This window comes from Ovis aries, chromosome 23, assembly GCF_016772045.2.
Source record: "Ovis aries strain OAR_USU_Benz2616 breed Rambouillet chromosome 23, ARS-UI_Ramb_v3.0, whole genome shotgun sequence".
In the NCBI taxonomy this organism is placed as follows: domain Eukaryota; kingdom Metazoa; phylum Chordata; class Mammalia; order Artiodactyla; family Bovidae; genus Ovis; species Ovis aries.
Window position 1 is genome coordinate 7,519,079 of NC_056076.1, and position 16,361 is coordinate 7,535,439.

General features: G+C 43.9%; 1 protein-coding gene across 2 annotated transcripts in view; it reads left to right on the plus strand.

Moving 5' to 3' along the window:
- Positions 1–16,361, plus strand: part of CD226 (CD226 molecule) — a 117,225-nt gene that overhangs the window by 23,718 nt on the left and 77,146 nt on the right. Inside the window, exons 2-3 of one of the 2 annotated variants that reach the window (XM_060405585.1) lie at positions 1,483–1,647; positions 1,956–2,291. In XM_060405585.1, coding sequence (XP_060261568.1) covers positions 1,602–1,647; positions 1,956–2,291 — 382 coding nt within the window. In that variant the 5' untranslated portion in view covers positions 1,483–1,601. Of the gene's footprint in view, positions 1–1,482; positions 1,648–1,955; positions 2,292–16,361 lie in introns of those variants that run through there. The other variant, XR_009598283.1, reaches the window with a different exon arrangement.

Consider the following 16,361-nt stretch of genomic DNA (forward strand, 5'->3'; position numbering starts at 1 on the left):
CAGTAGTGGTGGCGCATGGGCCTAGTTGCTGTGCTGCACGTGGGATTTCCCAGACCAGGGATTGAACCTGTGTCTCCTGCATTGGCAGATGAATTCTTTACCCCTGAGCCACCAGGAAAGCCCTATCATTACATTTCTGACGTCACACTTGAAGTTCCCACATTAGTTACTGATGTGAAGGAGAAGACACATACTGGCGGACTTTGAATGGAATCACGTAGGCTCAGAGTCAGCATCAGGCAAAGGTGCCTTTAATGGTTCCTGCTCCCCATTTTCTCCATTTTTCACCCACCTTTTATTTCGACCCTGTCATCAGGGGGTCAGGTGCATTCTTCTTCATTGTCTCTTGTTACAGAGGCAATAATATATTTTCCTGCTCACATGGTAGTATGTTCCCAGCAACTTCTCGGGAAACTGATTATTGTTTTACAAGAGAAGGAGGAGAGCAATGGTGCACCTACTAGGATTATGTAAGACGGGAGCATCAGGAGAAATTGGGTGAAGGGTACACAGACCCTCTCTGTACTTTTTATGAAAATTCCTGTGCTGCTGCTGCTGCTGCTGCTAAGTCACTTCAGTCGTGTCCGACTCTGTGTGACCCCACAGATGGCAGCCCCCCAGGCTTCTCCGTCCCTGGGATTCTCTAGGCAAGAACACTGGAGTGGGTTGCCATTTCCTTCTCCAATGCATGAAAGTGAAAAGTGAAAGTGAAGTTGCTCAGTCGTGTCTGACTCTTCGAGACCCCATGGACTGCAGCCCACCAGGCTCCTCTGTCCACGGGATTTTCCAGGCAAGAGTACTGGAGTGGGTTGCCATTATCTTCTCCGGAAAATTCCTGTGACTTTACAATTATTTCAAAATAAAAAGTTAAGTTAAAAAAAAAAAAACAACAACGGTGGATTTGTATATGACCTGAGCCACGCTCTGGAGGGCCTTCCCCAGTCCCTTAATTTACCCCCAAAGCAACTGCCTGAGGTCAGCAAAGAGGCAGAGGTGACGGGTTGGCCATGACCATGGGCCGCTCACGCTGGTGGAGTTCAGGCCCCTCCCCACACCCCGGCAGACTCTGCTCCCGCCTCTTGTTCTCACTGCAGACTCCCCGGCCCTCCTTCCAGGGGGAACACCACCACCCCTTCTCCATCCGCGGCCCTGCTTTGTTTTCCTTCATACACTCACCACCTCCCCACACCCTGTACTTCCTTATTTTATTTTCTGTCTCCTCCCACTAGAAGGTAAGGTGCATGATGGCAAGGATTTTTTTTTTTTTTAATTTATTGGTCCATCCTCATCAACTAGAGCAGAGCCGGGCACTGAGCACGCACTCAGACCACATTTGTTTGATGAATGAGTTTTTTTGTAGAAAACAAAAGCTTGAAAATAAGCCATTTCCCCGAGAGAGAAGTAATTCGAATCTACCCATCCTTGCACGCGAGCAAGCCTGACTTTGAAGCTCAGACCTTTTTTCCTGTGTTCACACTTCAGATAAAGAAGACGCTGCTGATAGGATCTGAGAGGAAGGAAGCAGTGCCTGGTGGCAGGGTTCTGCAGATGACATTATAAATTGTCCTTCTAGAGACCGGCCTCCCCGACGGCTTCCAGAGATGGATCGCCTCACCCTCCTCTTGGCAATTCTTTATGTGTACACAGGTAACGATAATGTCTTCATTTAAAGAATTTACTCCTTTTTCAAGTCTTACACTGTGACACGTTCAGAATTTATGACGCTCTGGGTTGGTCTAGATAACTTCTCACTTGTTCAGAAAAACTACCAGTTGCGAATGCCAATAATCAGCGGTGGAAACCTTTTTAGGCTAAGGTAGAAACTGCCAGCCTTTACCCTGATTCCAGTGTATTTATAAATATTCATAAGACTATCTTCCTAGGTCTAGAATAAGTTTCTGATATTTCTCTGGTGTTTCAGTCTAATTGAACTCATGTGATGACGTGTCTTTCAGCGCCATGTGAAGAGATTTTTTGGGACACGACTGTTAAACTTGCTAAGAATATGACCCTAGCATGTGTGTATCCATTAGTGGATACTGTAACCCAGACGGAGTGGTTCAAGATTAAGACAGAGAGAGAGTCGATGGCCATTTTCAACCCTGCATACCACGGGATCATAAGAGAGGCCTACATTGATAGGGTCTACTTCTCAAATCACACCATGACCTCTCACGACATGACCCTGTCCTTCCACAATGCCTCTGAGGTGGACGTGGGCTTCTATTCCTGCTTCCTGCATACCTTCCCACACGGAACCTGGCAGAAGGTGATACGGGTGGTCCCGCCAGGTAAGTACGTTTTCGTTTACCTTTTCACCCACCTCCGATATTTGGTTCTATGAAGACCATGTAGAAACTGTGAAATGCCTTATCCCATTTTGGGGTCATTTCCCAGTTGCATTTCTAGATTCTATATTGTTGTTTCAAAGAAATAACACTGTGAATCAATAGCATTTTTCTGAATGTGCTATCATCTCGTGAATTCAAATGTCATGGGAGAAAGCACAGGCTTTACCTTTTCTTGATGAGAAGTTGAACCTCAGTGAAGCTGCTGTGGACAGTGTTTGGGTTCTGGGGCCAGTCACCTGCTGTGTGGTGGTCCCATTTCCTTTTGCGAGACTCCAGGTGCTTCAGCTCTGTGCATTCAGTCCTTTCTGTGACAGCAAATCTGGGTTTATTAGTGAGTCCTGGCAGGGTTCAAGCCCTGGCTCCTGTTTTCTCTTCACCCAAGTTTCACTAGAGAGGATGCTTTATAAGGTGCAAGCTGTCATTTCAGGAAGAATCAAATGAGCTCTTTAAGTGTTTCCTGCTGTGTCTGCCAGTGACTGTGGTTTAGTGCTTAGTGAGTGAGTGAGTCCTGCGAGGAATACCCACATGGGTGGGGTATTATATTTGGAAAAACTCAGTTTTAAAGCCTTTACTTCCTTTATAACGTTGAATTAGCTGCTCAGTCTCTGAATCTCAGGTTCCTAAATAGCAGATTGAGTTAAGAGCACCATTCTCTTTGTTGAATGGTTTAGGGATCAGATATGTAAAGAACTCGGTCCTCGATAGCTGGGGAATTATTATTATTGGTAGGTATTATTATTGCTTGTGCTTTTACTTTATTTTTTAAAAATTTAAAAAGTTTTTCTTCTGTTAGTTTTGGCTGTGCTGATCTTCATGGCCACATGGGCTTTCTCTAGTTGTGGTGAGCAGGGGCTGCTCTCTCGTTGTGGGGCACAGGGTCCTCCTTGTGGTGGCTTTTCTTGTGGCTCGTCGACCCTGGCATGCTGGTTCAGTCATTGCGATGAACAGGCCTGGTTGTTCCGTGGCACGCAGATTCTTCCCAGACCAGGGCTCAAACCTGTGTCCCCTGCATCAGCAGGGGGATTCTTTACCACTGGACCACCAGGGTAGGCCTGTGCTTTTGATGCAAAATGACTAACGATGACATTTTTAGATAGACTCAGGAAAGCAAAAGTTCGGGACTGTGTGTTTCCTGTCTGGTGTCTCTCAAATTATATCCCAAACAGACTTCCAGCAGAGCACATCCTATATCACCTGATACAGTGCTCTCTTTTTAAGGAATCCGTATTATAAACTAACAACTTACACTCATATATAGGAATATCTAATGGTCAGGAGGTGAGACAAACTTCCATGTGTTAGTTTCCCCTTTCTCTTTAGGTGTAGCTAAGCTCAAGAACAATTCTGTGCGTATGAATGAGCCTTACAGAGTGTCAATCGGCAAAATCTCTCCTTAAATACTCACTTATTAAAGACCTCAGTCATCACTCAGACGCTCATTTGCTGGTGAAAGCTGTTAAAAGCTGTTTGCATGTCTTCAGTGTCTCATCCACTCTGATGAGCCATGCAGGTGGAGCAGGGGATGACAAGGGTCTTGGGGTGAGCTCTTGGACACACGGCCTGAACCACCTGGGCCAGAAACTGATATGCTTCCCCACCCTGCCTCGGGCGGCGAGATTTTGTAGTTTGGGTTCCAAGTCAGGTATTCTGATCTCTGTCAAAGAGCAGTCAACTGAAAACAGGTGCATTTGAAACTGACCCAACACTGTAAACCAGCTGTACTCCAATGAAATGAGAACATGAAAATACTGTGTTATGAAGCAGCAGCAAGGTGATATATTTTTCATGGGTGTATTTGAGATCTGTACAGACTATTCTGCTTCTTTCAAGGTCTTGATTCAATAAGATTTATTAGCACTGTCTTCTTTATATGAAAAAAAAAGTGCTTCGTATAATGTTTGTATTTTTCTGTCTCTAAAACTGGCATGTTTATACCCAATTATCTTAAAATAACCACTGTGAGTGAGAAAGGCTTTTCTTTAAAAAAAGAAAACAGCACAGGGTGGGGAGGTGGGAAGTTGGGGAGATATATGTTGGTCAGAGTACAAAGTTGAAGTTACATAGATGGAATCAGTCTAGAGACCCAATGTACAGTGTAAAGACCATAGTTAATATCATCATCTTGGACACTGGAGGTTTGCTAAGAGAGTAGATTTTGGGTGCTCTTCTCAACAACAACAGCAAAATGTAACTGTGCGGAGAGAAGATATGTGAATTAACTTGACTATAGCAATTATTCTACATATCATTTTGTGGTATAGACCCTAAATATATACACTTTTTATTTGGAGCAAAAACATGTAGCTTGACTTCTTCTGAAGTTTTAAGGATACAGGGTAGCACTAAATTATTGAGAACTAAATTATGGTTGCCACCCCAAGGTAGGATTTTTAGCATCATGTATGAATGAATTCAGCAATATTTTCCCATTTCTCTCATCCAGATTTATTTCTCCCTGTTGCTATTTTGAAGAAAAGGGAGATCTCTGCCATATGGGACTTTTTCAGAAACTGGTGAGATTGTCAGTCAGTCACCAGTCAGAGAAAGGCCAATTCTCCTTGTTGCCGGAATTCTGATAATGGTATTCTTAAACATATTTTGCTGTTGTTTTTGATCATTTATATTTTTAAAGGATAGATTGCATTAACCAGCCGGTGAGAGTATTTCATTCACTTCTGAGATTTGGAGGGTTTCATTTTTTCTTTTAAGCTAAGAATGATAGGGAATTTATAAAATATAGTAGCTATATTTCAAAATGAATCTTAAATATACTTGAACTCTTCCATGCGTGCTTTATTTTTTAGAGCTTATTTATTTATTTAGTTTTGGCTGTGCTGGGTCTTCCTGGCCATGCGTGGGCTTTCTCTGCAGCGAGCAGGGGCTCCTCTCTAGTTGCGGTGCGTGGCTTCTCATCGCAGTGGCTTCTCTTGTTGTGGAGCCCTGGTCCTGGGCCTGCAGGCTTCAGTCATTGCTCCATGGCACATGGAATCTTCCCTCACCAGGGGTCGAACCTATGTCCCCTACCTTGGCAGGGGGACTCTTAACCAGGGGACCACCAGGAAAGTCCCATGTGTGTTTTAGTACATGTCAGGGTCTATAAACATCACCTGCTTGTATAACATAGAGGGGTAGTTGATCTATTTAACAGTGAAAGATTCGACTCAGAATCCAGAGATCATCATGTGTACAACAGATTGTAAGATCTTCAGAAAGATGAAAGAATTGAGCCATGTGCGCTCTAAATATACAGATTTTTCCTCTTTACTGAAAGTTGACAGTGTGTGAGGAGCTCAGTCAACCTTACTGAGGTCTTCTCATTTAACCGCCCCTCCTTCCCACTTGGATGTAGATGTAACAGGTTTGCGGGTGAGAACACCGAAGGGAAGTGAGGTCTAGTGATCTGCCCAAGTTCTCAGGCATTGTGTCCCCTGGATCGAGTTGCAAGTAGAGGACAGGAAGCGCCAGCTCAGGGGACACGCGAGCAGGCGGGGGCTGAGGGGACACCCGTCATTGCTCGTCCCTGAGGTCCTTCTCCTCCTTGAGTTTTCAGAGCAGAGTGGAAGAGCACGTTGAACATCTCATTCTGGATAAATGATATTGTTAGTGCAAAATTATGTGAAAATGCGCATTCCCGTCAGAGCAGGCATTTCTTAATCAGTAACTGATTTAGAGCATTTAATGGCAAGAATGGCTACACTTATTTCAGTGCCTCATGGAAAAATATACTGAGGCATCTCGAGAGGGGACAGTTCAAAGGCAGCCCTTTCATGGAAGAGTTTGTGGAGGAAGTGGGGTTGTGGAGAAAATGACTGTGTAACCCATGTGTCTCTGGCTTCACTAGTCAGGGTGAATGTAGTTACATTGATGGAAATGTCCCCCCAAATGTGTCATGCACCCCAAATACTCCACCAGCTAACTCTGACCAGGTTAGCTAACTCTGACTCATGCCAGGTGTGCATGAGGTAGATACTTGTCCTCTGGTTTAATGCTCATGAAACAAGGTGGCGGGCAGAGAGTACTGTTATGTGTGTGCTCAGTTGCTCAGTCACGTCCAACTCTTGGCTATCCCACAAACTGTAGCCCGCCAGGCTCCTCTGTCCATGGGATTTTCCTGGCAAGAATACTGGAGTGGGTTGTCATTTCCTTCTCCAGGGGATCTTCCCAACCCAGAGATTGAACTCGCATCTCATGCATGGGGAGGTAGGTTCTTTACCACTGTGCCTCCTGGGAAGTCCAAATACAGCTGAGGAAACCAAAGGGTCATTAGCCAATTCAAGGTTGCCAAGTTGCAACACCAGGGTGAGACCAGGTGGTATTTTCAAAGAATGAGAGGAAGGAGAGCCAGATGCCAGCAGAGTGGGTGTGAAAAAGGAGGCTCAGGAGGAACAGGTCCGGCTGGACCTGGAGGACTTGGAAGGATCTTTTTTTTTTCTTTTCTTTATTTATTTATTTTTAATTTTTAGTTTTTTATTTTTAAATTTTAAAATCTTTAATTCTTACATGCATTCCCAATCATGAACCCCCCTCCCACCTCCCTCCCCATAACATCTTTCTGGGTCATCCCCATGCACCAGCCCCAAGCATGCTGCATCCTGCGTCAGACATAGACTGGCGATTCAATTCACATGATAGTATACATGTTAGAATGTCATTCTCCCAAATCATCCCACCCTCTCCCTCTCCCTCTGAGTCCAAAAGTCCGTTATACACATCTGTGTCTCTTCCCTGTCTTGCATACAGGGTCGTCATTGCCATCTTCCTAAATTCCATATATATGTGTTAGTATACTGTATTGGTGTTTTTCTTTCTGGCTTACTTCACTCTGTATAATCGGCTCCAGTTTCATCCATCTCATCAGAACTGATTCAAATGAATTCTTTTTAACCGCTGAGTAATACTCCATTGTGTATATGTACCACAGCTTTCTTATCCATTCATCTGCTGATGGACATCTAGGTTGTTTCCATGTCCTGGCTATTATAAACAGTGCTGCGATGAACATTGGGGTACATGTGTCTCTTTCAATTCTGGTTTCCTCGGTGTGTATGCCCAGCAGTGGGATTGCTGGGTCATAAGGTAGTTCTATTTTCAATTTTTTAAGGAATCTCCACACTGTTCTCCATAGTGGCTGTACTAGTTTGCATTCCCACCAACAGTGTAGGAGGGTTCCCTTTTCTCCACACCCTCTCCAGCAATTATTGCTTGCAGATTTTTGGATCGCAGCCATTCTGACTGGTGTGAAGTGGTACCTCATTGTGGTTTTGATTTGCATTTCTCTAATAATGAGTGATGTTGAGCATCTTTTCATGTGTTTGTTAGCCATCCGTATGTCTTCTTTGGAGAAATGTCTATTTAGTTCTTTGGCTCATTTTTTGATAGGGTCGTTTATTTTTCTGGAGTTGAGCTGCAGAAGTTGCTTGTATATTTTTGAGATTAGTTGTTTGTCAGTTGCTTCATTTGCTATTATTTTCTCCCATTCAGAAGGCTGTCTTTTCACCTTGCTTATATTTTCCTTTGTTGTGCAGAAGCTTTTAATTTTAATTAGATCCCATTTGTTTATTTTTGCTTTTATTTCCAGCATTCTGGGAGGTGGATCATAGAGGATCCTGCTGTGATTTATGTCTGAGAGTGTTTTGCCTATGTTCTCCTCTAGGAGTTTTATAGTTTCTGATCTTACATTTAGATCTTTAATCCATTTTGAGTTTATTTTTGTGTGCGGTGTTAGAAAGTGATCTAGTTTCATTCTTTTACAAGTGGTTGACCAGTTTTCCCAGCACCACTTGTTAAAGAGATTGTCTTTACTCCATTGTATATTCTTGCCTCCTTTGTCAAAGATAAGATGTCCATATGTGTGTGGATTTATCTCTGGGCTTTCTATTTTGTTCCATTGATCTATATGTCTGTCTTTGTGCCAGTACCATACTGTCTTGATGACTGTGGCTTTGTAGTAGAGCCTGAAGTCAGGCAAGTTGATTCCTGCAGTTCCATTCTTCTTTCTCAAGATTGCTTTGGCTATTCGAGGTTTTTTGTATTTCCATACAAATCTTGAAATTATTTGTTCTAGTTCTGTGAAAAATGTGGCTGGTAGCTTGATAGGGATTGCATTGAATTTGTAAATTGCTTTGGGTAGTATACTCATTTTCACTATATTGATTCTTCCAATCCATGAACATGGTATATTTCTCCATCTATTAGTGTCCTCTTTGATTTCTTTCATCAGTGTTTTATAGTTTTCTGATGGAAGGATCTTTTAAAAAATTATGATATGATTGCTGTACAGTATGATATCAGCTGGGCTTCCACGGTGGCTCAGATGGTAAAGAATCTGCCTGCAACCCTGGAGACCCGGGTTCAACCCCTGGGTTCAACCCCTGAGTCGAGAAGATCCCCTGGAGATGGGAATGGCAACCCACTCCAGTATTCTTGCCTGGAGAATCCCATGGACAGAGGAGCCTGCTGGGTCCATGGGTTCACAAAGAGTTGGAACACAACTGAGGGACTAACACACACACACACACACATACGATATAAATCATAGGTGTACAGTGTAGTGATTCACAGTTTTTAAAAGTTATACCTCATTTATGGTCATTAAAAGATATTGGCAATATTCCCCTGGTGGCTCAGATGATAAAGAATCTGCCTGCAATCCAGGAGACCCAGTTGATCCCTGAGTCAGGAATATCCTCTGGAGAAGGGAATGTCTACCTGCTCCAGTATTCTTGCCTGGAAAATTCCACGGACAGAGGAGCCTGGCAGGCTACAGTCCATGGGGTCATAAAGAGTCAAACATGACTGAGCAACTAATACTCCCTGTGTTGTACAGTATATCCTTGTAGCTTATTTAATACATAATACATTTTTACAAGGAATTTTTTAGCATAGCCTGGGGGAGGGAAAGAGAGAAAATGGAGGGAAAAAAGGGGGGATGCTGATGGCCAGGAGAAGGGTGTGGGGAAGTCTGATTCAGGCAGATGGAGACTGGATGGTGTGACTGGAGGGCAGAGCTCCATGTCTCACCTGGGCTTCATTCGGGGCCCCTCACCGCCTGAGAGGCGGCCTCGAGGTCACGGAAAGAACAGTGACGGTGGGACCCTCTCTCTGCGCTCACAGCAGAGGTTGTCTGTGGGCCCAGGTAAGGTTTTATACAGTAGATTCTATGTTTAAAAAAAGGAGCCAAAGCCCACAGAGCAGCAGAAAGTGAGAGAAGAGCCTGGAAAGATTGGATGGCCCAATGTCGCTGTGCCTGATGGAGTTTGAACTTGACTCTGCAGTGTAGACTGTCGGAAGTCTCTGAATGTTTTCAGAGGGAGACACATAATAATGCAGTTTTTTTCCTCATCACCTAGGTTAAACTCACTGCAGCCTTATAGAAGGGGAAGAGTTGAAGGGCAGGTGAACAATTATTAATAGTATTTTATGAGTTGGAACGCTGATCCACAGGTGGTAGGAGTCCAGGTTGGTGGATCTGTTGTGGTACTGGTGATGGTAATACTCAGGGCTGTTCAGAGAAACAGTCAGTACCATGTGTCATGTGACTTTGGATAGCACAGGGTGGGCCAGCAGAGGGAGGCCCAGGAGGACCTGGTGATGCTGCAGATGCTGTCGGAAAGCAGCCTGCTAAAGGCGGGAGCGGGGCAGGCTTTTTCTTGTATTCAGAACTTCAAGTGATTGGATGAGGCCCACACACATTAGGGAGACCAATCTTCATGCTCAGCAGTCACCAATTTAAATGTTAATCTTAACCAGAACTGACTCATTGGAAAAGACCTTGATGCTGGAAAAGACTGAGGGGCAAAGCAGAAGAGGGTAACAGAGGATGGAGATGGTTGGATGGCATCACTGATTCAATGGACATAAACTTGGGCAAACTCTGGGAGATGGTGAAGGAGAGGGAGGCCTGGAGTGCTGCAGTCTGTGGGGTCACAAAGAGTTGGATACAACTTGGCAACTGAACAACAACTTAACCAAAACCACTCTCCAGATTAATACCCTAAATTAGCCATCACATTTATTTGGAAAATGATACTACTTTAGTTAAAGAAGGCTTCCCAGGTGGCTCAGACGGTAAAGCGTCTGCCTGCAGTGGGGGAGACCTGGGTTCGATCCCTGGGTTGGGAAGATTCCCTGGAGAAGGAAATGGCAACCCATTCCAGTACTCTTGCCTGGAAAATTCCACGGACTGAGATGCTCCTCAGAGCCTGGTAGGCTACAGTCCATGGGGTCGCAAAGAGTTGGACACGACTGAGCAACTTCACTTTACTTTACTTTAGTTAAAGAACCCGATTCCTAAGACCTAATCATTCCACCCCACTGTGTATTCGGGGGATTGCCCGCATGTAGGAGAAATGCCTGAGAAGGTTTATGCAGCAGGTTGCTGTGACAGCCTACAAATGAATGACTGATCATGGTGCTCCCCGACCAGGATGAATTTGGGGAACATCACGTGAAAGGAAAAAAGCAAGAGTTTCCGGAGAACGCATAGGGTATAGTTCCTTTCCTTTATAGTTTAGAAACATGCAGAACTAAGCGATGTGTTACCTAGAGATGCACATGTGTGCTGAAACTGAGGAAAGCGGGTTCCGAGGCACAGCCTGGAAAGAGATGGAGTCAGGGAGAGACACGAGGGTCTTCAGAGTTCCCAGTCAGGTGTTTTTCTTATCCTGGAACTTTGTTTCCCATCTGTCTTAAAAATGTTTTATGAAATTCCTCTCATCTATTGAATTTCTAATAATAATAATAATAATAATAATAATAATAATAAACAGTGAAGAAGAATGCACTTGTGATTTTGAGCAGTTCGCAGATAATTAATTATCTAAATTAAGGGTGAAATCTTCATTCTGATTTGGGCTGGAGGTCCAGAAGAGGGAAAACGGTCCAAAGTTTTATGATCCAAGGGCTGAAAAATGATGGTTTCATTTAAAAAGATGGAAACTTAGGAGATGGCTTGTCTTGGAAGAGAGGAAGTAACTGCAAATGGTTTCAAATACATTGGGTTGAAAAGTAGCCTTTGACCAGTTAATGGGTTGGGATTATGGAAGAGAAAACAAAGAAAGTTGAGGACTGAAGACATTTGGATGATCACCCAGCACACGTGAAGACGGTGCTTAACCAATCAAGTTCTTGTGGCTGGGAGGAAGCTGAGACCATCGCATCAGAGGATGGTCACACTGAAGCTGGTGGGGAGCATTCGTGTTAAAGACTGGAGAGGGCTGGGGGTGGGGAGGGGGGAGTGGGGGACACTCGAGAGCAGGATGGGGGCTCTTGGTGTGGAAGCTGCTGTGTCCACAGCAGAGGTGCCCTGTGTCGCTGCATCACGCAGGCTCCTGACCCTGTCTTCTTCGGCATTCCAGCCCCGCCTCCTCCCATCTCAACTCGGACAGTAAGGGTGTTCCTCACTATCTCCTTTCTGGTTTTGTTCTTTCCTGGGTGGGATGAGACTCCCTGTATGTCGTCCATGCTTGCCCTTAGATGGGTCTTATCGCTACGCCCATCAATGTCAATATTTGCTCTTGTCTTGCCAGTTGGTTTTTCTAAAGTTGGGGTACCTCAGGATTTAAATTTTGTTTAAAGCTGGAAATGGGCAAGTGGCCCAGATCTGGCAGGTAGACCTGGCTGGGCTGATTTGTGGGACTGACATCACTCATCCACTAATTCACTCATTACAGCTTTATTGAGAGCCTGCCCCATTCAAGATAACGTCTGTGCCTGGGAAACCAGAGAGACATGACCTTAGCCCTAAACCATACACAGAGTATTAGGGGAGACAGAAGTTGTGTATCGCAAATTATAATTTAAAGCAAAGAGTAAGTGCTATTTACTTTCAACTGGGAAATTCAGGATAAATTTCCTGGAAATGGGGAATTTGAAGTTCACCCTGATGGAGGTAAATTTGAATATTTGGATAAGGAGATAGTAGCATTCAGGAGAATCACTTCAAATATTATCTAAAAAGTAGACAACTTTGGCTCTGCTTTAACCCACTTTGTAAGACAACACCTAGGCATGGGCTTCCCTGGTGGCTCAGATGGTAAAGGCCTGCAATGCGGGAGACCCGGGTTCAATCCCTGGGTCGGGAGGATGCAGTTTATTCTGGTTTACAATTCATGGCTTGGTTTATTTCAGCATGTTGTTGACTTAACGCTTCAAGAGGCATAGGAATCCTGATGTATTTGGAAATTATATTTTACAACCTATCTCAAGATATTTTCATACTCTCATTTCAGCTGGTGTGTTATCTATCCCAAATTCAGAAGAAAGGAAGAAAACAGAGAAACTGGCACTACCTTATATATTAGTGACAAGAGATGGAGGAGGAGACTTAGTCTAAAAGGCTTCTTTGTCTATCAGTGGTAATTCCAGACCGGACTAAGAGGCCATGGGAAAGGGTCTTTCTTACTCTCCCGTTACAAGTGTCACCAGGACACACCAGCAAGTCTCATCCCTGCTGGATTCTTTCAGTTTTGCCCATCAGATGCATCGCTCTTGCTTTGAAGTTGGGTTTTTTTGTTTAAGTGAGGTAGAAAAATAAGAAATTCTTTCATATTTACTATTGGAAGGATTAACAAATTATTACTAACAGATAATAATAAATGATATTAATAAATACCAAACTCTCTTAAGGTCCATTCTTACAAGCTCAGAAGTAAGTCATGAATGTTTCCCCATCTATACAGCTGTGTGTTGTACACATATATGAGAAGAAAAAAGGGTTCTCTAAAATGTTATATTTCAGTAGTTTTTCATTTAAGGAAGGGAAAAAGATATTAAATAGTGTCAGTAAGAAATAGCCAGCTGAGGAAAGCAGAAATATTTTAAAGCCTGAGAAATCTCACTCCTTAATGAAATAAAATAGCAGATAGAGAGACAGACGATAAAGAGCATCTTAAGAAGTGTGAAGAGCAAGTTCACGGTCACTGCACTTCTCAAGGGTGAAATTAATGGGAGCCTGAAAAGTGGAACAGTCGCCAGTATGCAGGCTATGCTTGCTTCTATTGACTGTCTCTCTGGTTGCTAAACCCAGAGGAGATGCTTGAGATTCACCATGAGACTCAACTCTTGGCCTTTGGGGTAGAGCTCTGTAATCAAAAATCAAAAAGGGAGACTTAAAAAATGACTCTGAAACAAGACTATATGGATTTGTATACAAAATTAAACTCAACAATTGAGTGGCTGGTGAAGTTCAATTTTGTTGTTCTCCAGTTGCTCAGCCGTGTCCGACTCTGTGCGACCCCACGGACGGCAGCACGCCAGGCCTCCCTGTCCTTCACCATCTCCCGGAGTTTGCTCACACTCATGTCTCTTGAGAGGCATCCCGTCCTCTGCCTCGGTTTTAATGAGAGTAGTTTTTTCTGTTCATCCATCCCAGGGCACAGCCCTCTCTCCGGGGTGTTGCCTGCGAGCCCTGTGGGGTCACTCAGTCCCTCCCACTCCGCTAGGTATCTGCATCCTGGGAGAGAATGGTCACTGCAGGCTTGTGGGAAGATGCACCCAGGCCGTCCAGAGCAGGGGAGGCTACTGGCTGTGCTGCTTGCCTGCAGGCTTTTTTGTTGACTTCACAAGCCCTCTCCTTCCTTGAACAGCTGCTCTCCTTTCCCGGGGTGGGGTGGCTTTGGCTCGACTGCCGGAAGATGCGCTCCAGCTTGCCCGCGGCCCTCGGAAATCGCCTTAGTGCCTACAGACACATAGCTCTCGGGTTTTCCTCCTCCAGCTCACACCTCTTCTGTCGCTCGTGACCACAGCCCTTCTCTCCCCAGCACTCAGATGGCTGCCAACCGCAGCCCCTGGAACACACTTCCTCTGCTGAGTGGGTGCTGCTGGCGTGCGGGTGTGAGTGCAGGGTGGGGACTGTGGCTTCGAGTGTGAGTGAGAGCCACCCCCTCCACTACCCCTGGGTTAACTGGAACCTCCTCAACCACACACGCTGAGACCCTCCCCTGCACCATCTCAGCTTTAGATTCTTAAAAAAAAAAAAAAAAAAAAAAAAATTCCTCCCATCGAAGGGTGAGAAGGTGTGTTCACGGCACCTTTGCTCAGAAGCTTCTCATAGGATTAGAGGTGGTGTCAGGGACCTTCAAAGAAACCTTATGGGGACAGGCATCCTGACAGTACTGACTGAGAATAAAATGATACTTTTGCATTTTATTAGATAAAAATGCTGGATTTCAGATGTTTAAAAGCAGAGAAATGAAAATAAATAACTGAAGCAAGGGGAAAGGTCAAGCTCTCAGGGCCAGAGGCCTGGGACTCTGCAACCCACTGTCTCTTTGAGCTGATGCTGGGGCAGGGAGCTGGTTTAGCGTAGACAGAAAAGTCACTTGGTCTCTAAGCTCTGCCTTTGGTTTTTGTTTTCATTTAGTTTTTGTAGGGAGGGGAGGTCACAAGCAGGATGGTTCTTCTGTTCCTTCAGGCACATTTCTGGAGACAGTTAAGATTTTGAAACCGTTAAGAATTTCAAAGTTTATCAAGTCCATCCTTCAGGGATCAATGCGAAATTATTCCCCCAGGCACCATCTCTTCTCCTTACTCCACAATAGTTTTAATTAAATAACGTAGCTGATGGGGCTTCTGCTACTTCCCTGGAGAGATTATTCACTACCCAATAAATCTCAATGTGAGAAAATTTTCCCTGACTTCAGCTATTTAACCCACTTACATTAAAAAAAAAGTCTTCATAATCTGCCTAGAGAGAAAGACCCATGTTCCATAGAAGATTGATAGAGAAAGCTTTCTAAGGACGAAGATATTAGATGCAGAATTCACATTTAATAACTCTGTAAATAGCCACATGCGTCATACCTGCTGGGCTTGGTGGGGCCAGTGAGGATGGTATGTGAGCATGAATTCTGTGGGCATCTCTGTGCGCCGTTTAACTACTGGAATACTTAAGGAACTTAACAGTCTCATTTTGGCAGATTACCTCTTAAGACCATATTTGTCCCATTTCTCGCCAGGCTACGTGAAATCCTGTATGCTATTAATACCAACACTGGCATTTCCAGAATAGTGTACCGAGGGGCATGCCTGTGTATAAAATTTCCTTCTTGACATAGAAAGACCCCAAGACTTCAGAAAATTTTAGATCATCTACCTAATCCATTCCACTAACTGAGAGAATACATTTATTTCTCTTTACAAACTGGATGCTACTGTTGAAAGTGGATGCACCTACCATTTTACATCTGAGAAGCAGCCAGGGATTCCATACTTGTCTCTGAGGCAAAGCTCAGTGACGTTAGCATATGTCCCCAAATGAGATTATTTTGTATCCCATTAGCTTGTGACACCACAATTCTCAAGTTATGTCCCTGCTATCTTTTAAGAAACATAGTTGCTCATTTAAATAAGTAAATAGCATATTTATTTAACATAGGACTTGCTTCTTCTTCCTCCCATTTTCCTGAAATCCTACAAATGTTTCCAGAAAGAATGAATATTTAATAAGATGGAAGCATTTCTAATCATGGGTATTGTGTTTCTTTAAGCTGACACAGTGTTTGAATTTTTATTCTTAACACAGTCCTGACTATTATGTTTTCAGTGAAAGTAGTGCAACTGAACCAGAGGGCTAGTTATTATACCTTATTGTTGAAATGACACTTTGAGATGTTCTTCTTTTATTGGGTGAATGTTGATAACAGTAATTTAAAGCATTTTAAGACCTTTCTGAAGATATTGAATAGACATTTACAGTTTGCTGTGAGGAGAAGGAGAATTGAGTAAGAAGGTCATTATTTTCGAGAAGTTTATAATCTCAGACGGGAAGTAGCTCCTATGTGTTATGTAAACACCTGGACCAAGTGACCGTGATGTCTGGTGGAAGTTGGTGAGTAGCGGAGAATAACATGTGGGGACTAGCTTACAGCTTGGGGGACCTTGAAAGCTGTCTGCACCAACTGGGAATCTAGGTATGATTCCAGAGGAAAAATGCATCATGGGAAAAATCCCATAAAAGGGGATCACTCTTTGCATTTGGGGCAAATGAAAAATACATTCAGTCACGGGAGT